Source organism: Peromyscus maniculatus, chromosome 8 (genome assembly GCF_049852395.1).
Source record: "Peromyscus maniculatus bairdii isolate BWxNUB_F1_BW_parent chromosome 8, HU_Pman_BW_mat_3.1, whole genome shotgun sequence".
Classification (NCBI taxonomy): Eukaryota; Metazoa; Chordata; class Mammalia; order Rodentia; family Cricetidae; genus Peromyscus; species Peromyscus maniculatus.
This window is the reverse complement of record NC_134859.1, coordinates 96,764,846-96,792,044: the sequence shown is the minus strand read 5'-3', so window position 1 is coordinate 96,792,044 and position 27,199 is coordinate 96,764,846. Positions and strand designations below refer to the sequence as shown.

The following is a 27,199-nucleotide window of genomic DNA, read 5'->3' as shown; positions in this document are numbered from 1 at the left end:
ACTGTGGACGGTGACGCTGAACAAGTGCCCAGGGAGGCATTTTAGAGTCACTGCCGTGGGCTGGGGGCCTAGGATGCCCCCACGCACCCCACGCAAACTGGGTCTCGTCAGACATGCTAGCTGGTTGCAGACACCACCCGGTCCCCGCTCGGGTGAGTTGTGGGGGCCTTCCCGGAACTCAGGGTTCGCCTCTTCTCCCCGGGAAGCAACCGGAAAGACCGGCGTCGCTCCCAGGAGACATCCCGCCCCCGAGGTCCTCTCTGCTTCCGCTGCAACCATCCCTCCCACATCCGCCCCTCCCCGGAGATCAAGACCTTCCCCCTCCTCCCCTGCCCAGCCCGGCCCGGCCGGTCCCATCGCACCACCCTCACCCGGACAGGCCCTCAGGCCGCCCTCCCGCTCCCACGGCGGTCCTTGTGCGCATGCGTCTCGCGCCGGCGCACCACGCCCAGTCACGGATGCCCCGCCGGCACCACCCACGGGCCACGCGCCTTCCCGCCCCTCGGCCATCGCCCCGCCCCCTAACCGTACGCTTTGCTCCTAAGGCTCCGCCCCCAAGCACTGGGCCCCGCCCCGCTCCCCTGAAGGCCCCGCCCCATTTCGCAGCCTTTGCAGGGTGTAGCGGCGGCTACCGCTCCCAGTGTGAACTGACAGTAGCTAGAGGGCGATGTAGTGCCAGGCAACCCCCAGCCGCCGCCGTTTCCCCTCCTGCCCTCGCGGGGGCGCCGCGGCCCGCTGCTCGCGCGGGCGGTGCAGGGTCACGGGGGCCACCTGTCGGGTTTGCTCAGTGGTCCGTGGGCTGAGCCTGAGTAATTTAACCACCGGGTCCAAGGCAGTCAGCCGTGTCCGCGGCTTGACACGTCGCCCGCTGGACTTTCCCTTCTCGATTGGTTTGCGCGACTGTGTGGCCTTACCGACTGTCAGGAAGCAGAGCTGCGCCCCAGGGCGTGAGGCCTAGGGTAGCCCCTGGATGGGGAAGCCCCAGCGCCCAGGATCTCCTGATCCTCACACTCTCAAGCATACACCTGTTCAATCTTTTATGCAACCCTGGGCGCTTCAGGCACCATGGACAGTCAGACCAGGAGATGCCACTTCCTTGTCAACATCTTCTCATCTTTGGAAGTTCAGGACCTCACACCCCACATCTCTGTACCCTTCCTCCTACCCACCCCCCAAACTTTGGCCTCTCCTTGCCTTGTCTCAGCTGTTATAACAAGGCTCATACCTGTTGTCCTTACTCAACCAAACTGTCCTCACCAAGCTGACAAAGCACTTATTTGGGGAGGGTGTCATATAAAGCCAGACAGGCCTTGAACTCACTATGTAGCAGGTGACCATGGGCTCATGTCTCCCACTTCAGAGCATTGGAATTACAGTTATGAACTACCAGGCCCACCCAAAACTTTGTTTTTAAAGGTTCGGTGTAGTGATTGCATCTGTTATCCCAGCTCTTAGAAAGCAAAGGCCAGTCTGTCTGGTCTATACAGCAAGAACCAGGCCAGCCTGGGCTATACAAGGCCTAGTTTTAAAATGAAAGTTTAGCTTCACAGAAGACTGGCAAGAATAGCAGCTTTTAAATGTCTTGATGTAATCTTGGCCTCTAGAGTCTCTCTCTTTAACTCCTCTAAGGAAGAAAAATCTAGTTTTTCAGACTTATAGAATGTACTTTGCTCATATTTCCCCGTGAGCCTCTCTGAGCCTCTTCACCCTCCCAGCAAATCCCTCCCCAATGACCAGATTTTGTTTCCTCCTAAGCCATTTTCGAATCAGCTGTAGACATGATGCCCCTTCACTTCTAAATACTCCAGAGTGTATTTCTAAACGAGCAAATCTAGTCATAAGACACCTACACGGGGAACTCCTACCAAGCTCTCTAAGACCACAGTGTTCCTGCTGGCTTTCCTTTTTCCATGTGTACTACTACTCCCTCCCCTAGTAATGAAGTCTGCCTCCCATTATTCATAATTTGATTCTGCATTTAACTGCTTTGTGGTACAAGACACTCAGAGAGTAATTTCAGAATAACTAATCCATACCATTGCAGACAAACAGTCTTGCCAATAAGTGTTCAGAAATTATTCATGGTTCCTTATAGCCAGACGACACAAAGTATACTATGCGGTTGACATCACCTGAGGGAATTCGTCCCTACTCGGGCTAGCCCCACATCTGGCCTGGGACTTAGTATGTAGTCTAGGCTGGCCCCAGACTCACCATAGTCTCCCTGCCTCAGGCTCTTGGATGGTAAGATCACAGGTAGGTGTCATCACACCATCTTTAAATTCTTGTTGTTGTTGTTGTTGTTGCATGCTATGTCAATATGGCTATTGAAAAGTTGCATTTGGCCAGGTGTGATGGTGCACACTTTTAAACCCAGCACTCCAGGAGGCAGAGTCAGGTAGAATTCTGCCAAGTTGATAGTTGGTCTTGATTGTCAACTTGACAAGCTTTGGAATCACCTTTGAAATAGACCTCTGGGCACGCACATCTGTGAGGGAGTTTCTTGATTAGGTTAAGTCAGGTAGGAAAGCCTGACTTAACTGTGGGTAGTTACCATGACATAATCAGGGGTCCTGGGCTGAATCAAGCCGAGCCAAACACCAGCATTCATAGCTCCCTGCTGCCTGATTACGGACACAATGTGACCGGTTGCCTCTGGCTCAAGCTGCCATGCCTCCCCCACCACAGCATGGATTGTGTCCCCTGAAACTATTAGCCAGAATAAATTTGTCCTTAAGTCCCACTTGTCAGGCATTTGGTCGCAGCTGTCAGGGACATGCGTAGTACAGGAGGTGAGCAGATGATGGCAGGGGAGCCCTCAAGAGCTGGATTTGTGACACTGTAAGAGAGACACCAGAGAGCTGCATATTACCTATGAGCCAGAAAAAGGAGCCGACAGACAACACATGCCAGCATGTTGATCTTGAGTTCCCCAACTTCCAGAACGATGAGGAACACCCAGCCCATGGTATTTTGTTACTGTAGCTCCAACACACAAAGACACACCCTGACTCCTTTCACAGGTTCAACGTCTTATCTCTCTTTGAATAGGAACCACACGGCCTTTCAAATTTTGTTCTGCCATACTTGCGTCTTTTTCTTCCTGTTCTAACGTCTTAGAGGCATGTGAAGAAGCTTGTCAACCTATTAAGGAATCATTTGGTGGTAGAGACGACTGGTGGGGGACTCCATGTGCAGGATTACACACCATACCCTGCTTCTCAGAGGCAAGCTGGCAGAGGGCCAGCTCCTCCCCTGAGAGGAGGCCCCCCGAGTGTGAATGTGGGAATGTCTTTCCTGTGGCCATCCTGGGTTTCCCAGGAAAGGGTAATTTCCCAACTGACTGTGATGTAAAAACACAGCAGGCAGTTAACCGCCCGAGAGTTCCACAAATGTGGATGAAGTCTGAATTTTCTTTCTTTCTTTTTTCCTTTGAATTTTAAAAATATTAACTTGTAAAATAAAATTATTTATTTAGTATGTGTACTCACTTGCGTGCGTAGGTGTGTGCTACAACGTACATATGATTGTCAGAGGACAAACTTCAGAGAGTTGGTTCTCTCCTTCCATCATGCAGGCTCTGGGCTCAAACTCAGGTTCTAGGCCTTGATATTGAGTGCCCTTACCCTCTGAGATATCTTTTCCATGTTTGTTTGTTTTTGTTTTTGTTTTTTTTTGTAGCCCAGGCTGGCCTGGAACTCACTATGTTGCCCAGGTTGGCCATCCTCTTGCATCTGCCTCCTGAGTGCTGGAATTACAGATTGAGTCACCCCATCTGAATCTTTAAAAAAAAAAAAAAAAAAAAAAAAAAAACTTGTTTAAAACTTGTTATTGCTGTACATGGGTGGGTGCTCATGCAGTGGCACATGGATGGAGGCCAGGAGAAGTGTTCTCTCTTCCCATGGTGGGTTCCAGGGATCAAACTCAGGTCTGCAGACATGCACAGCAAGTACTCTTACCCAAAAGTCTGAGTCTGAAATCCCTAGTTTTGTTTTGTTTTGTTTTGTTTTGTTTTGTTTTGTTTTGTTTTGTTTTGTTTCAGTTATGTGTATGCGTGTGTCTGTGGGTAGGTATGTGCACATGAGTGCAGATGCCTGTGGAAGCCAGAAGAGGGTATCCAATCCCATGGAGTGGTCGTGAACCGATAGATGTAGGGACTGGGAACCAAACTCAGGTCTTTTGTGAGAACAGTACACACTCTGAACTGCTGAGCCATCTCTCCAGCCCCGCTACCTCCCTACTTTTCATCCCCATTCTGCCACACAGCTTTCAAGTCTCACAACCAACGTATTTTATGGCTTTTGTTTTTTTATTTTTATTTTTTGTTATTCTTTAAGTTAGACTCTTATTCTGAATCTCAGACTGACCTGGAACTTACTAGAAAGCCCAGGGGGGCCTCGCACTCAAGGCACTTCTGCTATGCCCCCCTTGTCCTGGAGTTAAAGGCATGAGCCACCACAGCCAGCCAGCTAACCTCTTTTAACATGAGAATACACTATGAGGGTTCAGAGGTTCTTAACCATTTACCCCCTAGTGGGAATTCATGCCTGCTATGTTTTTCTTTTTCTCAGGACAGTAGCTGATATCCACTGCCCCAAGGAAACGAAAGTTTGCTTGGTTAGGAAGCAGGAACAGGTAGGTGATTTAGGGTTACAGCCTACCCAATCAGGGCAACAGCCTAGAGGGGGTACAGCAGATAAGAGGAAGGTGTCGCAATGCAGGAAGTAGGACCCTGGCACCCTTTACCAACCGGGAGGCAAGAAGATAGAAAATAGGCCGGGCGGTGGTGGCGCACGCCTTTAATCCCAGCACTCGGGAGGCAGAGGCAGGCGGATCTCTGTGGTGGTAATCTAATTGTATTGAAATATTATTTTGATTTGTATTGAAATATTAATTTGATTGTATGTTAATAAATAAAGTTGTCTGGGGGTCAGAGCTATTAGAGCCATAGCAAGAGTGTGGCGGTGGTGGCACACGCCTTTAATCCCATAGATATCTGTGTGTTCAGGGTCAGAGCTATTAGAGCCATAGCAAGAGTGTGGCGGTGGTGGCACACGCCTTTAATCCCATAAGATCTCTGTGTGTTCAGGGATACAGCCAGCATTGGAGACATATGCCTTTAAGACCTAGGGGGCTGTACATTCAGACAGTGACGAGGCAGTCATGTGTTTGGGTTTACAACCAATGAGAAGGCAGAACAACATACTTTAAAAATACGAACGGACAGGAAGTAGGTCTTTTTTCGCGAAGCTGGGACAGCAGGAGGAAGGGTGAGATTTTAGCTCTGAGCTCTGACCTCTCGGCTTTCTCTTTTACATTGTTTCTGTGTTTCTTATTTAATAAGACGGTTGGTTACATCTACAGATCTCCGTGAGTTCGAGGCCAGCCTGGTCTCCAAAGTGAGTTCCAGGCAAGGCGCAAAGCTACACAGAGAAACCCTGTCTCGAAAAACCAAAAAAAAAAAAAAAAAAAAAAAAAAAAAAAAAAAAAAAAGAAGATAGAAAATAATTACTTGACAAAAATGAATCTTAACCTATCTTTTCATTATGCTCCAAGTGAAGGCTGTGTATAAAGGAACAGGGGTTGACCTGTCTTCTCCCTCCACTGCTGAGAACCTGTCCTCTTAGGCATAGAACTCCCGACCTCACAGGGGCCACACAGCATCATGCAGAGGAACCATACAATCCAACACAACACAGTTTTTGTCCCAAACAGCTAACTTACAGCTAATGTCTTGGACCGTGCCCTGCTTGCGAACCGAGGCCATATTCTTCCATAATGGGCCAGCTCTGGGAGCACCCAGGGACAAGGGCCATTAGCAAAAATGAAAAGCAAGATATCTTTTAGTCCATTAAGTTAAAAGAGGATTTTTCTCTCCTTTATTATTGATGACTTGTGACTGCAGTTACCGTTTCCTGGAACAAGTGTTCTGGTTCTTCGGCTTTTGTTTACTGGAGGAAAATAGATGCTTATCTGAGGGCAAGCTCAGATTGCTGAGCAGTCAGGGAGCCCTTGGGTGCTGTGGTCTCCAGTCATCCTTTGATGCCGCATGAGGCAAGCTATTTTCTGTGCCTCTGACAGGTTCTAAAACCTGCCACACACAATCCGATGTATGTGTGTGGACACACACATATACATGCGCGTGTCTGTAATCGATATATAAATTTGGAAACATACATATATGCTGTATATGAATACAGCCACCCAGATTGAATGAGGGCACCCTTTGGTTTTTACTTTAAAGAATGTCACCTCCTAGACTGAGGCAGGAGGAGCTTGAGGTTAGCCTGAGCTACACAGCAAGTTCCAGGCTAGCCTAGTAGGGCTGTGTAACAAGAACCCATCCCCTGAAACAAAACACACAGAATCAAAGAAAAAGTTCATGGTTTGGTGTGTGGATGTGTGGGTGTAGTGAGCTGCGGGGCAGTGGCCCCTGTGCCCACTGGAGGATGACCATGATTCCCCCAATGACTTCCCCAGCTGTGGCTCAGAGTGACGGCACAGTGTCCCCTGCTACTCAGCTCCTCTGAACGTTCAGTTTTTTATTTAGGTTCCCCTTTTTTCGGTCTCTAAGGTGGGGTGGGAAGGTATCGGCCTGAACTAGGCGCTCAGATGAAAGAGGAAGCGTCGGCACTCGGCAAGCGCAAAGCAGCCGCCCACTCTCTGTGTGACCTCTATGGAAACACCGCACAACACGTCCTCCGTGTCCTTTTGGACCCTCCGGGGGCGGGTAAAGCCAGCAGCAGCGGCCAGCTTCCTTTTGGCCAGGCCGGTATAGAGCCAATCCAGACAGTAGCACCTGCCGGAAGCAGAAGGCAGGGCTTCTCCTCTTCCTAGCCCCGGGCACACCCCAAACCTTCTCCCACAGGAGCTGAAAACCACCTAGCCCCAGGGATGTGGTACCAGGGACTGCCTTGCAAGCTGTACGGTCTGAGGAAGCTGCCTTAATGCCACGAGCCACCACACCCTGCCTGCAGCTCACTCTTTAGGCAGTCTTGAACGCCCCCATCGAATGCCTCTGTGTGTGCTGGTGGGGTGGGGGTGGGGGGTTGTCTCTTCCTTTACTAAATCAGACACTGGCCTGCAGGCTCTGAGCACCCTGGGGCAGGGAATGGAAACAAATGTGATGAAGAGGAAACCAGAAGGTGTGTCACCAGATGTGACATTAGCATGGTTTGAAAGCATACTTCTTGTGCAATGTAGAAAATTCTACTTCAGCCAACAACATGAAGGAAGACAGGAAGGCACGCTAGGAAAGGGCAGGAGAAAGCTAAAACACAATCGAAATCCATCCTGGTACTGCTGCCCAGAAAAATGTTTGCTTTTTTTTCTTTCTCAACAAAATTGGGACAATATGGGACCTCGCAAATCACACATTCTAGTTTTTCAGTTTACTTCTTACTCCAGAGAGAACAATGCTCTTGAGTTGAAGGATGTTCCCTGCAGCCCTGTTTATAATTCTGAGAAATAGACAATGATCACATGGTAAACAAATTCAATCAAGTCATAATGTCACAGAAGGTTCTGGAGCCATTAGAAAGACTGATTTCAGGCTACAGTAACACAGAAGACTGTCCCCAAGGTCTCCAGTGTCTGTTTTGTTCTGGTTTGGCTTTTTGAGATGGCATCTTGCTGTGTAGCCCGGCTAGCATAAGTTTAGGACTCTCTGGCTTCAGCCTCCTTGAATGAGGGGATTACAGGTATGTGCCACCATGCCTGGCTTGAAAAATATTTTTAAATTTCAAAACAATATATAAATTTGGTGCTATTTATATAAAAACATGGATATATATGCATATTTGGTAAAATATCTTTCTGTGCTATTCATTTATATTTTATTATTATTTTATATTTCTTCTGCAGTTAACATTCATTAGTTTTATATTTTTAAAAACCTATACACTTTAAAAAATTATATAGGGAGCTTAGAGAGATGGCTCAGCAGTTAAGAGCACTGGCTGTTCTTCCAGAGGACCCTGGTTCAATTCCTACCACCCACATGGCAGCTCACAATTATTTGTAACTCCAGTTCAAGGGAACCAAACTTGAGTCTTCTGTATCACGTGCTTTTAACATTCAAGCAAGCCAATCTCTCCAGCCCCTCTAGGGTCTCTTATGGTGGCACTGATCCTATTCATGAGGGTTCCACTGCCAGGATCCTGTTGCATCCTTGCTGGGTTTGATCTTCAGCACTGTAGATAAAAAAAGAAGTTATGTCAGGCAGTTGTGGCACACGCTTTTAATCCCAGCACTCAAGAGGCAGAGGCAGGCAGATCCCTGAATTTGAGGCTAGCCTGGTCTACAGAGCAAGTTCCAGGACAGCCAGGGCTGCACATAGAAAGCCTGACTTGAAAAAAAAAAAAAAAAAAAGAGGAAAAAGAAGAAAAGTAATAAATTACATAATTTCACGAAAAATTATAAATAAAAACATTAATTTGCATCACAAATTTTATGGATGTACATATATAACGCTGGTTATTTCTTGTATTTTAAGCCATAATGATATTTCCATGTTGGTGAGAAAAGGCTAATATTTGGGGCTAAGCTGTGGACTTAGACTGGCCCAGGGCAGCAACTGGAGGAGCAGCAGGTGCCCAACACATGGCGTCACAGTACAGCTTGGACCCTTTGCTGGCACACTGGCTCTGCCATTGGACACTATGCCTTGGGATTTTCTGGGTCACTGCTGTCCTCAGCCAGCCAGTCAGGTACCTACAGGGGCCCTGAGGGAGTAAGGTGCAGGCTCCCCATGGTTTTGTTGGGTGGGGCACTGTGTTCCTGAGTCTCAGGAACACAGGGAAACCGGCCTATTTCCCTGTGTTCCTGAGACTCAGGCCTCAGCACTGCCTATGGATGGGACATGGAACCTGTGAGAGGTTGGCTTGGGTTCAAGCTGAGACCCTTCCAGGTCCTTGGTGGCTCATCTCAAACAAACTATTTACCTCTGGGCCACTTGGTGTCCTTGTTTCCAAATGAGGATGAACAATAAGAAGCTCTGGGGAACAAGGGGATGGAGAGGTCAGTAAATCCTGAGAAGAGCACATCACACCTGTGGATTAGCGATGGTCCAACCATGGTAATAACAGCAGTGTGGCAGAAGCCTGGTGCCCTGGCAGTCAGCAGGGCCTTTTTAGCTAAGAAGCTAGCAGTAGCCACAAGGCCTCATGACACAGTCTCATGGCTGGATACATTGGTCACAAAGCCTAATTAGAGAAGTACTCTTTGACAGAAGGGCCTGTTGACATGAGTCATTGGGGTGGTTAGCCCTCCGGCCTGGGGTGTTCCCTGGCAGGAGCTGAGATATTCACATTTGAATGAGACAAAAGCACCCAGGGAGTTTTCAATTACAGTCCAGAGAGCCCTGCTGCTCTAACAGCAGGTGGCAAAAAAATCACTTCCCTCCTCCTTCCCTGTGGCTCCTCCTACATTCGCTCCCGTTTAGACCTCATTTCACTTATACACACACCTCCTGGGGAAAATATTTTAAATGGTAACTCAGATAACTACAAAATGCAAACTTGAGAACATTCTGTTTTACATGGGCAGCCATGGCTGTAAGGAGGCTTTGGTCCTGATTAGGTTTCTATACAAGGATCTGGGTGGGAAAGGGGTAATGGCGTCATGTTCTTCCTCCTCGATATTTGGATTCCTTATCTGGAGTATCCTCAAGCTTATTTACTTTCAAAGTATTTGTTGACATTTCAAGCTCTTCTAGCTTGCCTCCATGGCCTGGTGGTTGGAAGAGCAGAAGCAGGCCTTAGGTACAGCAGAGTCTCAACTGTGTCCCCTCCTGGCTGTGTGGAAGAACGGGGTTAAGAAACCGAAGTCTGCCGGGCAGTGGTGGCGCACGCCTTTAATCCCAGCACTAGGGAGGCAGAGCCAGGCGGATCTCTGTGAGTTTGAGGCCAGCCTGGGCTACCAAGTGAGTTCCAGGAAAGGCGCAAAGCTATACAGAGAAACCCTGTCTCGAAAAACCAAAAAAAAAAAAAAAAAAAAAAAAAAAGAAACCGAAGTCTGTGTTTTTACCTCTGGAGCTGGGACAGAATGCTGCTATGGGCATTGCATTAGGTAGAGGAAGCCCCCAAGAAGTGCTACATAAAATTGTGCTGTGCACTTACACCCTAAAGAAGTGGGTTATGTCATTTGTTGGAACAGAGATACGAAAATGCAAATGTACTAGGAAGCTGTGACTTCTTTTTTTTTTTTCCTTTTCTTTTAAGACAGGGTCTCACTATGTATCTCTGATGGGATGGCACTCACCATGTAGACCAAGCTGGCCTCAAACTCATGGAGATCCCCATGCTTCTACCTCCCAATGCTGGGACTAAAGGTGTGCATCACCACACGTGGCTCCAAGTGTACTAGTTGGGATAAAACTGACTTTCTGACTTTGGGTGTAACCATCAGTGACCCAGCACAGCAAAAATGGACTAGTCTCATCTTAATCACCCAAGATCCCAGAGAAAATGGTGTTAAAGAGACCCTAATGCCATCTGTTCCCCCTCTACCCCACCACACACACGTACCGGGACTGAGCACATGTTCCCAGGAGGCATGGGAAGGCACATTGCAACAAGCACTCTGTGTAAAGGCTGTGGATTTGCTGGATAGTCCTTACAGCCCTCAACATTCAATCTTGTTTATTTTCTTTCTCTTTCTTTTTCCTCACTGTGGTGGTTTGAATATTTGGCCCATAGGGAGTGTCACTGTTAGGAGGGGTGGCCTTGTTGGAGTAGGTGTGTGTGGCCTTGTTGGAGGAAGTGTGTCTCTGTGGGAGCAGGCTTTGAGCTCTCCTATGCTCAAGCTAAGCCCAGCGTGGTACACAGTCTCCTGCTGCCTGCAGATAAAGATGTAGAACTCTCAGCTCCTTCTCCAGCACCATGTCTGCTTGCACACTGCCATGCTTCTCACCATGACAATAATGGACTAAACCTCTGAAACTGTGAGCCAGCCCCAATTAAAAGTTTTCCTTTAGGGGCTGGAGAGAGTGCTCTACAGTTAAAAACTGCTGTTTTTCCAGAGGTCCTGAGTTCAATTCCTAGCAACCACATTGTGGCTCACAATCATCTCTAGTGCGATCTGATGCCCTCTTCTGGCATGAAGTCATACATGCAGATAGAGCATTCACACATAAAATAAATGAATAAATCTTAAAAAAAAAAAGTTTTCCTTTATAAGAGTTGTTTGCCATGAATGTCAGGCGTTAGTAGTGCACACCTTTAATCTCAGCACTTGGGAGGCAGAGGAAGGTTGACATCTATTAGTTCAAGGCCAGCCTGGTCTACAAATCAAGTTCCAGGACAGCAAGGACTGTTATACAGAGAAACCCTGTCTTGAAAAACCAAACCTAAACAAAACAAAATAGCAACAAAACAACGTTGCCACGGTCATGGTGTCTCTTCACAGCAATAGAAACCCAAACCAAGACACTCACTAATAAGAACACAGCAAGAAGTTGGCCATCTGGCACTGAGGAAGAGGGCCTTCACCAGAGCATAACCATGCTGACACCCCAATCTTGGACTTCCAGCCTCTACAGTGAGTCACAAAAGCTTGTTGAGTATACTGCCAAAGGATGTCTGTGATAGCAACCGAAACACAGTAAGACTCTAGTTGGAGCTGAGTCAGCCCTGGAATCCATTATTCCAGAATCAGTTTGTCTCTTTGACTTTCCATTTCTGTTGCTGACCAACCCGGATTGGCACATTCTTAAGATCCAAGTGGAAATTAGAAGTGTTTTTGTAAATATACTCTTGATATACTCCAAGTACAATGAAACCTTGCTGAAGGGCTTATTTTTGACTACAGGTAACTTCCAGTTCCTTGTTCTGACCCACGTGTGTTAATAATTTTAAAGTTGGGTTTTCTAAGGGTTTCCAGATACAATACAGCATTCTCCACTACATTTGAATTCCAGATAAATAATTAAAGATTTCTTGGTATAAACATGTTCCAAATATTTCACAGGGTATACTTGCACTAAAAACAAAAATAATTTTGCCCACCTGAAATTCTAAGTGAATAAACTTTTCATGTGTTTCCCATTTTGGTGGCACTAGCAAAGGAACCCAGGACACTGTGCACGCTAAGGTGATGCTGTACTGCTGGGCTACTTCTCAACCCAGTGTCCCGTGCTTTTACTTGCTAAATATGATAACCTTATTTTCCAGGGAAATATGTCCTTTTTCCAAATTCTCAGAGGTGGTGATGGCCCTATGGATGCAACATTACCTGTATACAGCTCTGACAAGCTCAATGTTCACTTCCCTTGCTGTCATTATGATAAGACACTCTGGCCAAAAGCAACCAAGGGAGGAAAGGATTTATTTGATTCACACTTCCAAGTCACATAGCCCCTCACTGAGGGAAGGCGGGGCAGGAACTTGAAGACAGAGCTCATCACTGCTTGCTGGCTCACTCCCTCACTCAGCCTCAGCTAGCTTTCTTCTATAGCCCAGGACCACTTGCCTAGAGATGGTGTTGCCTACAGCAGGCTGGACCCTCGGGTGTCAGTCGATTAACAACCAAGACAGTCTCTCCCAGACATACCCACAGGCCAATCTGATCTAGGCAATTACTCAATTCGGACTTTCCTCTCAGCTGACTTTAGACGGTGTCAAGTTGACAACTGAAGCTAAGGAGGACAGGGGTCTAGAGAGATGGCTCAGCAGTTAAGAACACGTGTTGCTCTTCCAGAGGACCCACACTGTCTCCAAACACCCATGTCAGGTGGCTCTCAGATGTCTGTAATCCATGCCTCTGATGCCTCTGACCTCGTCAGGTACCTACACACACCTACACACACACACACACACACACACACACACACACACACACTTGCATAATACTCACATGATTTAAAAATAGTATGGGGCTGGAGAGATGACTCAGCAGTCAAGAGCACTGGCTGCTCTTTCAGAGGACCCAGGTTCAATTCCCAGTACCCACATGGCAGCTCACAACTGCCCTGTAACTTTAGTTTCAGGGGATCCAACACCTTCACACAAACATACATGCAGGCAAAATACAAATGTACATGAAATAAAAATAAATAAAATTAAAAAAATAAAAATAAAACAATAAAAAACCTTTAGAGCTAACTAAGGCAATAAGCAAGATAATTCCACATAGAAAAAGTATCCTCCACAAAAAACAAACATGACCCTGTCCAGATCAGGGCCTGGCGACCCCAGCAGCAAAGCTGGGCAAACACAAGGCCTGCCTTGTGTGGCCCTTGGTAAGTGGACCACGTTCCAGTGGAAGGCACAGACTGGTCTTGATGGGTTAAATAAAAGGAGAAGAAGAAGAAGAAAAGTTGCATGAGTAGGGGAGGGGATGGTGTATGAAATTCTCAAATAACTAATACAAATATTAAAAATAAGTAAATGTACATTTCTAGAAGGCCTTGCTGGCTGGAGCTAAAACCAGAAAATATGGGCAGTAGCAGAGAAAAAAAAGTTAGTGTAGGGTGGAAGGAGGGAGAGGGGAGTGGCGGTTTACACACACACACACACACACACACACACACACACACACACACACGAAGTATGAAAGGCCTCACAGGCGGGGACAGACAATAAAGACTGCACAGGATTCAAGGGGATGGGAAGGGCGGGGCATTCTGACTCCCTGGGACAGCACCCTAAATGTGCAGACATCTAACTGTGATGGACACAGGCCTTGTGGGGCTGCAGAGGATTTGTGTGGGTGGCAGGAAAAGCGGGGGTGGGGGGGGGGGAGGACATGAATGCCAGGCCTCTGCAGAATATGCAGCAGGTTGTGACTGAAGGCCGGGCCTGCATCTGGCTTATCTCGCAAAAGTTAGCACAGCACAGATCCTCGATAAAGGTTCACCAATAAGGTGGTCTTGCCTTTTGGTCACGGAGGTAGTCACAACGGAAGCAGAGAGCTGAAGGAGAGTGGGCCAAAAGGAAGACCGGACAGTCCGCTGGGAGGCTTCTGTGGTTTCCTGAGAGGAGCCCAAGGCAAGGTTGTGAAGAGAGCAGCAGAGACAGAACTAAGGATGGAGAGAACATCGTCCTCAGCCACCTGCATGGCCAGCGCGGTAGGAATAGGTTGCAGGGGCCCGGACTATTGTCCTGCCTTGCCCTGGGTAGCCAGGGCACGTCTCTGCCTCTCTGGGGCTTAGCCTCATCCCTGGGAAGTGAGGAGGGAAATGAGAAGTTTCCCTTCTGCTCTGGGACTGTGAGACTGAGATTTGGTGACTCATGTGAAGGGTGGGTGGGTGAGTGGGTGGGTGGTGTCAGGGAAAGGAAGGAGCTTGTAAGGTCAAAGATAGCCTTGAGGGGGGGGTGCTGTGGAGAAAATGATGTGTCTGTCTGGACAAAAAAAAAAAGGAAGTGGAGATTTGCTGAGCCAAGAGGGGGAAGGTGACGTGTTTGATGTTAGGGAATTTTGGAGACATGAGGACATGTCTCCACAGCAAACACGAAATAGTGTTAAGAAGCGCAGCCAATGGGGCATTCTCTCTAGAGCTGATGTGATGGGGTGGGAAAGACCAGTCACCCACCTAACGTATGCATCTTATATCCTCATCTCCAGAGCCTGTGGGTACTAATCACATGTGATAAAAGAAAGGGAGTGTGTGTGTGTGTGTGTGTGTGTGTGTGTGTGTGTGTGTGTGTGGTGTGTGTGTGTGTGTGTAAGTCAAAGCTTGAGATGGGGAAAATAACCATGGTGGCTACATGGACGTCATACAGGTATCCTGTCAGAGGGAGCATGGAGAACCTCGGCACTCGGAGAAGACGGTGCTGAGAGCAGCTTCAAGAGACAGGACATGGCAATGCCCAGCCTTGAGGTCCGCAATCCTGGCGCTCAAAAGGCTGAGTCAAGAGGATCTCAAGTTTGAGGGCAGTCTGGGCTACGCGGTGAATACAGACTAGCATGGGATATATTGAGAAAATTCTGTCTCAAAACTATGACAACAACAATCCCTGGCCGGGACACCCAACATTCTGCGTTCTCTCCTTCCAGGTCTGCTGAGATGTGAGCAAACTGCCTCGTGTTGGTAGAGCAGGAGCTGCGCCACTCACCATGCCTCCCCACCATGATGGGGTGTCTGCTCCTGAATGCTGAGCCCAAATAAACAGTCCCTCCCTACAGTTTCTCGTTTTCTTTTTAAAAACTTGTATCCCACGAACTCCAATTTGTGCCGTTCACACACTTCTGCGTTCGGGGCCATCAGCTAACCTCGCAGGGGCCACACCCTTAAAGAAAATGGACTTTCCTCCCCCCCGACCCCAGAAGCCACCAACTGTCAATTGTTCCTCAGCCAGGTGGGAGTTCACGAGTCCTTTCCACTCCACACTTGGCGGTGCTGGAAGGTTGACTGGCTTGATCTGGTGCAGATCCGGTGCGAGCAATCACGCCTGCTGTGACTTCATGGGTGCAGCAGCTCTGCCGCGACCAGACGACACTGTTTCACACTGGCGCTCCTCAGCCTCTGGCTCCTGAGACCTTTGCTGGGTGGTCTATGAGCCTTGGGGAGTGTGGGGGTGTGGTACAGCTGTCACATCTGTGACTGTGCGCTCACAAGACACTTGTGCTCTACATTTTGGACAGTTCTGAGGTCCTGTGTCAGCCGCTGTCTACTGTGCAGTGAAACTTCTTCGATGAGTTTTGAGAGCTTTATTAATCTGTGAGTGGAGAGAGATGAATTAAAAAGCATTTTGATGTTCTGTATATTTAGCAAAATAATAGTAGCAGGTTTACCCCCTGGGACTTGTGAGCTTTCTTTCTGACCAGGGATTCTGGCCAGATTTGGAGTGTCGGACATATGCAGATTTGTGTTTCCTCCTGTGGGGTGGGATTCAAATCCAGTTTTTAGAAAAGCAGTTGGTTACCCCCATAACATTCATGCCACTATTATACTCATGGGCTAAAGTTTCTCTTGTCAGGAATTTGGTCACAGAGATGACAGAAACAACTAACTTTGAAAATTGCTACAGAAGCAGGCCATAGTGGCACACACCTTTAATCCCAGAGGCAGGTAGATCTCTGAGTTCCAGGCCAACCTGCTCAACACAGTGAGTTCCAGGCCAGCCAAGGCTACATGATAAGACTTTTTTTTTTTTTAAAGAACACCCCCCCCCCTTAAAAAATGCTACTGAGAAGTGTGGCTACGGCTGTAATGAACCTGACCCTGTGTTTTGCAGGCCATTGGAGACGGCTTGTGGAAGGGATATATGTTTGGGGATCTGACTAGGGAGGTCCTCGAATGCTACAAACTGCTTAATGGGCCACTCTGTTGGGGGTTTTGAGGACTAGAATGCTGACAGAAATGCACATAGTGGGAGGTGGGGAGATGTTCAAACATGTGGATCTGAGTTTGGTTCTCCTGAAGCTATGTAAAGCCAGAAATGAACACACACACACACACACACACACACACACACACACACACACACACACTCCTGTAATCACAGTGCTTGGGGCAGAGACGAGTGTACTCAGGGACTCTCTGGCTAGCTGGTCTAGCCAAAACTGCAAAGTTCTGTGAACAATCCTATCTATAAAAACAAACAGTGAAAAAGCAACTTAGACAACATTCCACCGACTTCCAGCCTCCATAAGCGCCCTGCATGGGAAAGCACACCCATGTACACAGAGATATACACACATGCACAGAGAGAGAGAGAGAGAGAGAGAGAGAGAGAGAGAGAGAGAGAGAGAGAGAGAGATACACACATGCACACACACAGAGATATACACACACGCACACAACACACACACACACACACACACACACACACACACACACACACACACACACACACACGCAGGTGCTGACAGTGGGAATTGAGCTCATTAGGTCTCCGAGGAGAACAAGTAGTCTATCAGGAATTGGACTAGAGGTCATGTATGTTATGTTCTGGTAAAGAACCTGTTGAGCCTGCATCCTCAAGGCTGAGTGAGACTGAACCCAAAAATACTGGGCTAAGCTGCTTGGCAAAAGGAATTCAGGACAGCATAGAACCCAGCTATTGTATGGTTACAGCTCACTGCTTTTAGCCAGACATACAGTAAGACACAGTAGAAAGGTTTTTTTTTTTAATGTGAAGCCTGGCTTGGAGAGCAGTGTAGGCCAGTTTGAAGTCTGAACAAAGTTTGAACAAAGCACTACAGACAAAGCAAAGATAATTATTATAATAATTATTAAAAATAATAAATACACTCCACACTAAAGCAGTAAGACTTTGGGGGCAATATCCCATCCATTCATGACTCCAGGGCATAGAAATTCATTCGAAAGGAAAATGGGTTTAAAGAATCCCTGTTCTGAAAAAAATCTCCTAGGGAAACATTTTCTCAGCCTCAACCCAGACACCCAGAGATCACTGCAGCTGTGGTAAATGAGGGTAGCCTCCGGCTTGAGCTAGGAGCACCAACATCCATCCACATGAAACTGAATTTGTAAGGCATGAAAATGCAAAAATTAGAGGGTCACTGAACTTGTACGAGGTTCTGGAAAGCCCCTGCAGCCTGGTGATGTGTGGCAGTACTGGATTTTCTTCAAGGAGGTCTTGTGAAGTCACTGTGTGACGCTATGTAAGTAAGACCTACGATGCACAGAGATCCCACAATATTGGAGATCCAGGACCATGGGGGGCATCTGCTGAGGAAATCAGCTGTCATGGAGTGGAGCCCAAGACAGAGGCGACGTGTGCTTGAGAAAACTAGAGTTAGGGTGGATGGACGGCCAAGCACACTGGAGCCCAGAAAATGCCACCAAGGGCCCTGGATGCTGGACATGGAACTATAGGGTGTGGTGTTTTCCCTGCTGGATTTGGCCTCGCTTTGGTGTCTTGGTATTTCTATTGCTGTGATGAACTCCATGACCTGGGTGCTGGAAACCAAAGTCTGGTCTTCCAGAAGAGCAAGTGTTCTTAACCACTGAACCATTGCCCCAGCTTCTAGTCTGAGCGTCTTTGATATCCTGTTCCTCCCATGTGGAACGGAATGTTTACTGTGCCAACATACATGGGGAGGGCTCAAGGTGAGGGATTGCCCTAGACTTTGGGTTGCTAAGATTCGGGGTGCTCTCAGAGATCAGACTCAATGCATTTTGTATTACAAGGTGAACAAGGACATGCCCCTTGCTCGCTTCCCAGCTCCCCATATTGCCACACTCCCATAACCTCCTATTCTGGGTTGAATGTGAAATGCCCACCATAAATCCCCCTATTTAAATACTTGGCCCCACCTGGTTGCACTCCTTTGGAAGGCCGAAAACCTTTGGGGGGGAGGGTGGATCCTCACTGGGAGAAGCGAGCCACTGGGGGAGGGGCCTTGAGGTTTGGTGACCCAGATCCACTTTCTTTCTCCCCTTGTGTTACATTACGTGGACATAAAGTAACCAGTCCCCTCCTATTCCTGCCACCGTGTCCTCCCCACCGCACTGGACGGTGTCCCTTCTTAAACTGACCCTTCCTCCCTGAAGTTACCTTTGTCAGATATCATCACAGCCATGAGAAAAATACTACATCTTCCTATTTTCCAAAAACCAGTTAGAGATCTTGCTGTGACCTCTCATGGGCTCCCCTGAGCCTCAGTGCCCTCCACACATGCTGTTCCCTCTCCGGAGAACTCCCTTCCCTGCCTGTGTCGCTTCTCTTGTCACAGCCAGCCATGTTTTTCCTTTTGTGGCTACCCAGCGGACTTCCCTGGCGAGGCTGGGGCCATCCTCTGCACTCTTGGTGCCTTGCAGAAGGGTTGCTCCAACAAAGGTGCCTGCCCTGGCAAAGCTCCACACATGGGTACGCTCTCAGCTTCCTCCTTGATGTGCTGGCCAGTCTAGCGGGCGTGCATCCTGTTCTGTTCCTCACGTCCTGGCCACTTTTGTTGTGGTTGTTTGGTGCTGCTGTGGGTTTTGAGACAGGGTTTCGCTCTTGAAGCCCAGCCGGCTTTGAATTTGTGGCAACCTTCTTACCTCAGGCTTTAGCGGCGTGACTAGCCACATCTGGCACGACCAGGTACCTTTAAAAGCATCCTTAAAGCCTAGCACCAATGCTTCCTCTTCCATCCAGTGTCCCTGGACCCACCCAGGTAGAAGCAAATGCTTTCTGGTCCACGCCAATGCCTCTTAGGAATTACTGCCCATCTCAGTTTAATGATGTGGATGTCTGCCTTTTTTTTTTTTTTTTTTTTACCTCTAGCCTGGCTATGAGCACCTTAAATTCCATTCCATAAGTAGATCTTTTTGGTTGTTTTGTTTGTTTGAGACAGGGTCTCACTATGTAGCCCTGGCTGGCTGGCCTTGAACTCACAGAGATCTGCCTTCTGCTGCCTCTGAAGTACTGGGATTACAGGCGTGCACCGCCATGCCTGGCACATCACTTTATCACTCATGGTATCCGTCACGCAAATGACACGGCAAGCACGCAGTAAATTCTGTTACATGCTACAGACTTTTGAGCTCTTACGCATACTCAGCAAGCTGTTAGATTCTGAGGATTCAGGGGTTGATTGAGACAGAATTAGCAGTCTCTGCCCTTTGAGATCTGAAACCCTGATCTAGAAGTTGACTGGAAAAGAATTATACCTCCTCTCCCCCCATCACGCCTCCTCCTTCCTTCTCCGTTTGCTCCCCCCTTTCCTCTGTTTTCCTCTCTTCTCCTTCTCCTCCTCTTTCCTTTCTCTTCCCCTCCCCCTCTCTTTCCCTTCTTCTCCCCATCCTGGTCCCGTGCAGGGGGAACGAACTGGACCCAGGACCCTGTACATACTAAGCAAACACTCTACCACGGAGGTTAGCCCAGTTTTCAAATTCTCTTTCTATAAGTAACCTTACTGACATATTACTCACACACTATCAACTCCACTCTATCTTTTAGTATACAGAGTTGCGCAACCGTGATGACAGTGTGACTCTGTCTGCCTCAAAGCTCCCTCCACCGCTGTTCATCCTGTTTCCACTGCCGCCTAGATATTTGCATATTCTGGACATCTCCTAATAATACGACCTGGTGGTCGGATTATAAGGCTGAATCATTTCGTAACTGGCTTCTTGCACTTTGCATAGCGCTTTTGCATTTCCACGCATGCTGCAGCATCTCTAAGTACTTCATCGCTTTCCATCCTGAACACAGTCCATTGTATGGATACACCGTATCTTATAGAGCCATCCATAAACGATTGGTTCCTGGAACTTTGTGACTACTGTAAATTATGCTCTTATGAACACTCATGCACAAATTTTTGTGTGACTGTTTACATTTCTCTTGGGACCACATCTGGGGTTAAAGTGGCTACCACATAGGTTAACTGTCATGGTTATGGTTTCTATTGCTGTGATAAAACTCCATGACCAAAAGCCACTTGAGGAGGAAGGGGTTTGTTTCATCTTACAACTCTCAGGTCACAGTCTGTCACTGAGAGAAGTCAGGGCAGGAACTCAAGGCAGGAACCTGGAGGCAGGGACTGATGCCATGGAAGAGTGCTGATTACTAGCTTGCTCCTCATGGCTTGCTCAGCCTACTTTCTTATACCACTCAGGACCACCAGCCTAGGGGTGGCACCACCCACACTGGACTGGACTCTCCTGTACCAATCAATTAAGAAACGACACCACAGACTGGCCAGTCTGATGGAGGCATGTTCTCAATTGAGGTTCGCTCTTTCTAGATGACCCTAGCCAGTGTCAAGGTGACATAAACATTAGCCAGTAACGGAAATATTTTGAGGATCTACAAACTGTTTTCCAAAGAGTCACGCCATTTTACAGCCTCCCCGGTGGAGTGTTAGGGCTATGTCTTCTTTCCATTCTTGCCAATGCTTACACCCATCCATGCCTTTGATTATAGTCATCCTAGTAGGTATGGAGTGGCTTCTTGTTGTACGGATTTGCATAGCCTTGATGGCTAAGGGGGATGAGCATCCCACCCAGAATCACCAGCCCAGGAGTGGCACCACCCACACTGGGATGGGATCTCCACATCAATACAATTCGATAGAATCCTCCGAGAGAGAGAGAGAGAGAGAGAGAGAGAGAGAGAGAGAGAGAGAGAGAGAGAGAGTGTGTGTGTGTGTGTGTGTGTGTGTGTGTGTGTGTGTGTGTGTGTGTTTACATGTACCACGGTACACACGTAGAGGCCACAGGGCAATCTGTGGGAGTCAGCTCTCGCTACCATTGGGTCCCAGGGATCAAACCCAGGTCCTCCATCCTTGCAGCAAGCCCTTTTATCCACTGAGCCATCTCCCCAGCCTCTGTTTTTGCTTTGTGAACTTTGGCTGAGATTATGGACATGTGATCCATCTGACAGCTCGAACTCTTTTTTTTTTTTTTTTTTTTTTTTTTTTTTTTTTTTTTTTAAGAAAGGGCCTCACTGTATATTCTTACCTGGCTTGGAATACACTATGTAGACCAGGTTAACCTAAAACTCACAGAGATCTACCTGCTTCTGCTTCCCGAGTGCTGGGATCAAAGGCGTAAGCTGCCACGCCTGGCTGAAAGCTCAGCTTCTGTGAGTTCATGACTGCACAAATCTTGGTTGCTTGAGGACGGTGCTAAAGCGAGGATCAGCTTTCAGGAAGTGAAGCCTGTGTTTCAGAGGCCAAGTGACCTTCCTGACACCCAGTTCACTGATGATCTGGAGCTGGGTTTTGTAAACAATCACAAGAACATCATTAGATATAAGCCCTACACTGCCAGAGAATGTCACTGGACGCCCAGCCCGCCTGTGACCCTAATAGGGAAATTGTTTTCTTGGCTCAAAGCACATCACTCTTCTGGCATCTGAGCCAGGGAGTTGATTTACCTTTTAAGGCTCATACTTCTCAGGCACTATAGGGTTGTGGAAATAGCGCCGAACTCTAATGTTGGCTTTGGACGTGACTGGACGACTATAAAATGACAGATAGATCACAGACTGAAAGTGGTTCCTGCTGAGAATCTCAGATGGGCTGGAGGGATGGCTCAGTGGCTAAGATCACTTACTGAGGATGTAGTAAGACCTTGCAGAGGACCCAGGTTCAGTTCCCAACACCCACATGGCATCTTACAACCATATGTAATTCTAGTTCCAGAGGCTCTGATATCCTCTTCTGACTCAGACAGCATCAGGCACACACATGCATACATACACATAAACAAAACATTCATACACATAAAATAAAAATAAGTAAATCTCAGCTAGAGAGGGGGCTCAGCAGTTAGGGAATTTGTCTCTTGGAACCGATGTCAGGCAGCTCACAACCACCTATGACCCCAGCTCCAGGGGAAATGGTGCCTCTGGCTTCCACAGGCACCCCCCCCACAAGTGACATACATTCAGACAGATACACGTACACACATAACTGAAAGTAAAATAAATCTTTTTAAAAATAAACAATCTCAGTGTGGTGGCACGGGCCTTTCATCCCAGCACTCAGGGAAGCAGAGGGAGGCAGACCTCTGTGAGTTCAAGGCCAACCTAGTCTACAGAGACAGCTGGAAAAAAGGAAATCTCAGGGCTGGTGAGATGACTCAGCAGACAGAGGTGCCTAGTCCGATAGTCAGAGTTTGGTCTTTGAGAGCCATGTTGGAGTGAACAGACTCCTGCAAGCTGTCCCCTGCCCCCCCCCCTCACACACACACACACACACACACACACACACACACACACACACACACACAGATAGACAGACAGACACGTACGCACGCACGCAGGTATGCACACAATGAATAAATAAAAAGGTAATTAAAAAAAAAAATCTCAGTCAGCAGCTGGGTGGCACAGGTCTGTCACCCCAGTACTTGGGAGATGGAAACAAGAGGCTCAGGAGTTCAAAGTTATCCTTGGATACTTAATGAGCTCAAGGCCAAGGCAAGCCACATGAAACTCTCTCAAAAAAGCATAATCAAGCCAGGCGGCGGTGGGGCACACCTTTAATCCCAGCACTTTGGAGGCAGAGGCAGGTGGACCTCTGTCCGAGGCCAGCCTGGTCTACAGAGCGAGACCCAGGACAGGAACCAAAACTACACAGAGAAACCCTGTCTCAAAAAACAAAACAAAACAAAAAGCATAATTAAATCAAATAACCTGAGTTGGTAAAGCTGGGTACGGAGGCTAACACCGGCAATCCCAGCATTAAGGATGGGTCATGAGTTTGAGTGTAGCCTAGGTAAGATGGTGAATTCATGTGGAGGGTCAAGGTTGACCGTGGGTGATTTCCAAAACTGGACTCCACCTTGTTTTTGATATAGAGGCAGTCCCTCACTTGAACTCAGAGCTCACAGATTCATCCAGTCAACTTTCTCCAAGGATCCCCAGTCTCTGCCCCCTGAATGCAGGACTCACATTTATGTAGGTGCTGTGAGCCAAATGTTTTACCCATTGAGCTATCTCCCCAGCTCCAGTTGGACTTTTTAAAACATATAGTACAGGCTGAGGCCTGCATGATGTCTATACATCAGCTCTGCTGTGTCTGGAACCCTAAAGTCAACAGAAACATACGTATGTACATATATACAAACATACATACATGCAAACATGATCAAAATAACCTAGCCTGCTAGAGATGAGAACCAAGGTCTCAACCACCAGTCCCATGACACCAAATTTGGTCATCTGGCTCCCAGCCAAGTTGTCAACTGACCAGAGATCATGGGGCAGCCCAGCTTGCCCAGACCAAAGAACCACTCAGTCTTCTCATGGACCACGACAAATAAAGTAGATGTTGTCTTCAGTCACTACTAAGTTCTGGGGATGGACAGCAAAATGACTGACATGTGACAGTCATGTCTCTTCTAATTCCTGGTGTCATTGTCTAAAATGAAGGATCTGGATGGATTCTACATTTACAACTGTTTATAAGAGAATTAGAAATTTAAAACTCCAGGTATTGAAAAGTTCTTTCAAAATAATTTTTTAAATTAAGAAAAGTAGTCTTTTAGAGACATATAATGAAAAATGTCTGTGATAATTATATGATACAAAGTCTAGGATTTGCTTCAAGGTAGTCTAAACCGGAAGTAGGGAAAGATTCGGATAGGAAGGCAACAAGATTGGCTGTCAACTAGTGAGTTTTCGTTGTTTAATTTAGTTGGTCAGTTTTCTGAAATGGGCTCTTGCTGTGTAGCTCTGCCAGGGCTAGAACTCATTAGGTAGCCCAGGCTAGCCTTCAGCTCCCAGCACCCCTCCTACCTGAGCCTCCCAGGTGCTGGGATGGTAAGTGCATATCACCATGCCCAGCTTCAGTCAGGAGACACTCTCGAAGCTGAGTGGCATGTGTGGCTTATTATCCTAGCCTCTCTTAAATTTTCTTTCTTTCCTTTTTTAAAGATGTATTTTATTGGTGTGTCTGTGCGAGTGTGTGTCTATGTATTTGTATGAGTGCTCCCCACCTCAAACACCGAGGGCAGAGGCGGGCTCTGGGTGGCCTCCTGTATCACCCTCCACTGAATTTTTCTTTGCAGGTAGGGTCTCCCCCGCCCCTCCCCGTGGCTTGTGTTTCTTGGGCTAGGCTGGAAACCAGCAAGTCCCAGTAGTACTGTCTCTGTCTCCCTTGGGTTATAGTCATGGGTGTGTGGCAGGCCCAGCCTGTTATGTGGGTGCTGGGACTGGACCCCCAGTCCTAATGATGGTGCAGCAAGGACTCTTAACTGCTGAGCCATCTCTCCAACCCTGTTCGAAGGTTTTCTATAATACAGGTTAAAAAAAAAAAAGTCAAACCAAACTGAGATGTGAAAATCAAGACAACAAAACCTTGGAATTCTAAATCTAAGAATAATGTGAGGCTTAATCTGTAGGGTATGGTGGCTTATACTTGTCACTCTAACATCTGGGAGGCTGAGGCAGGAGGATTTTGAATTCCAGGCCAACCTGGGTTACATAATGAGACTCTTGTCTCACACACTCTCCCTGCAAATGCAAGTAATTTTTATCTTTATTTTATTTGTATGGGTGCTTTGCCTGCATGTGTGTCCGTGCACCACTTGCATACATGGTGCCTGTGGAAGCCAGAAAGAGGGCATCAGATCCCCTGGAAGTGGCGTGAGACAGATGGTGTGAGCCACCACGTGGGTGCTGGGAACCAAACCCAGGTCCTCTGGAACCGGTGGTCTCTGGTGCTCTTAAGTGCTGTGCCATCTCTCCATTCCCAGGAGAACTTTTTTTTGATGAACTTACTCTGATGTTAGAATGAGCCCACTAGTTCAATCCGTGGACCTCAGCGCTGGGGGCTTCATGTAGAACAACAGGAAAGTAAACAAACACAGCCAGACCTTCTCCTAGTCAGAAGTATTTGCCTTCAGTTTCACCTTTTACATTTGGCCTTTCTTCACATGACAGGGACTGGTAAAAGCTACAAACAGATAAAGATCAACCTTTTTTGTAGTGCTAGTCAACAAACCCCACCATGGATCCTTTATCACTGAGGTGCACACTTTGCCCTGAATTACAAAGTATTTTGTTTTGTTGTAGACAACATCTCATATAGCACAGGCTGGCCTTGAACTCAGTATGGAGCTTAGGGTGACCTTCAACTACTGATCTTCAGGTCTTCAGGTCTGCCTCCCGAGTGCTGGGACTATAGGCATGCATCACCACTCTGGGCTCAGGTCTTGCTGCAGACAGACCCCAGGCCTTCATGAGTCTAAGGCCATCACTCTAGCTAAGGAACCATATGCAGCTCCCATTATATTTTTCTTCTTTTTGGGGATAGGGTTTCTCTATGTAGTCTCAGCTAGTCTGGAACTTATTATGTAGACCAGGCTGGCCTCGAACTGACAGAAATCCAACTGCTTCTGTCTCCTGAGTGCTAGGATTAAAGGCATGTGCCACCATGCCCAGCCCCATATTACCAACTTTTTTTTTTTTTTTTTTTTTTTTTTTTTGAGACAGGGTTTCTTTGTATAACAGCGTTGGCTGTCCTGGAACTACCTCTGTAGACCAGGCTGGCCTCGAACTCACAGAGATCCACCTGGCTCTGCCTCCCGAGTGCTGGGATTAAAGGCGTGCGCCACCACCGCCCGGCCGTATCAACTCTTAAGAGGACTTCATTGCTTCTGTGTTCCTATCATGTATCTCTATGGGGAAAAGGAAGGTCTTCCCTTAATGCAAGTGTGAATTCTAGACACGACTTCTCTCAATGCTCTTGTGAGGAAAACACAAGGATGACGCAGCTAGCTGAACAACTAGTTTATATCGAAAATCTGTTTGAGCCCCTTTTTTTCTTCGAATATTTAAAAAAAAAAACTCCTGCAAAATCTAGTTCACAGTGCCCCCTTCTCCAGAGCGATGAATTCAAGGGCCTCACTCCTTTCTGAGGAAGAATCACAGCATGTATTTTAGGATACTGTCTGAGGTCATTCATTTTTGGAGGACCTGCCCAATTTCCCAAGTCATTCACACAAACCTTGGTTTAACACGTAAACCTCGGTTTCTTGTATGTCCACGGGACTAAAAGGCCTCCTCTCTCTTCCAACAACCCACACTGGACTCAGGTCACTGAGCCCATCTTACACCAGCATGGCAGTTAATTCTGATTGTGCCAAAGCACTTCCCAGACAGGAGTCTGGGGCTTAGCTGTTTCTCTTCCCAACAGTGAATTCCCTTGTTTCAACAACAGAAGAAAAGTTTTGCTGTGTGTGTGTGTGCGCGCGCGCGCAGACCATTGTAGACATTATCTTCCTCTATCACTCTTTACCTTATTTTGGAGACAGGATCACTCCTGAACCTAGAGCTCACTGTTCCGGTGAGGCGAGCTGGCAGTGAGCCCTCTGGATCAGCTTGTCCCCTCCTCCCATGCTGGGTGACAGATGTGCACCATTGCACCTGCTAGGTGCTGGGGATCCCAGTTCAGGTCCTCAGGTGTGTGCTACAAGCACTTCACTCCCTGAGGCTTCTCCCCACCAAAGCCTTTCCTTTCTCTCTTTCCCCCCAACCATTTTTTTTTGTTTGTTTTGAGGGGAATTCCAATGTTCAAATTAGTTTCATTTTCCAAAGCTCTTGAACCTTGTAGAAAGTCTTTAAAAACTTGTCTCTCAAATCCTAACGTTTTTCCAACATTTACATAAAGTCCAAATTTGGTATCGTAATTTTGTTTCAGGATCCGGAGTTAAATATCATGTGAAAGTGAGGCCCTAGAAAAGACTTTTTATTTGCCAGAGACTGGAGCCAACCAGCTGGGGAGCCAGCATCGCTCCTGGACATTTACTTACAGCTGTGGGGCAGGTCCAGATGTGAGGGAAACTGTGGATGTA

General features: G+C 47.5%; 2 protein-coding genes across 4 annotated transcripts in view; both read right to left on the bottom strand.

Annotated features, from left to right (window-relative positions):
- Window positions 1-505, bottom strand: part of Amz2 (archaelysin family metallopeptidase 2) — a 64,210-nt gene extending 63,705 nt beyond the window's left edge. For 2 of the 3 annotated variants that reach the window (XR_006074990.2, XM_006970470.4), the window contains exon 1: window positions 372-505. The gene's annotated coding sequence lies outside the window, so the exon portion shown is untranslated. The remainder of the gene's footprint in view (window positions 1-371) is intronic. The other variant, XM_076543639.1, reaches the window with a different exon arrangement.
- A 14,988-nt stretch (window positions 506-15,493) lies between these two features.
- The window catches only part of Gna13 (G protein subunit alpha 13), a 56,232-nt gene continuing 44,526 nt past the window's right edge, over window positions 15,494-27,199 (bottom strand). The window contains exon 4 of the mRNA XM_076543634.1: window positions 15,494-15,656. Coding sequence (XP_076399749.1) covers window positions 15,609-15,656 — 48 coding nt within the window. The 3' untranslated portion in view covers window positions 15,494-15,608. The remainder of the gene's footprint in view (window positions 15,657-27,199) is intronic.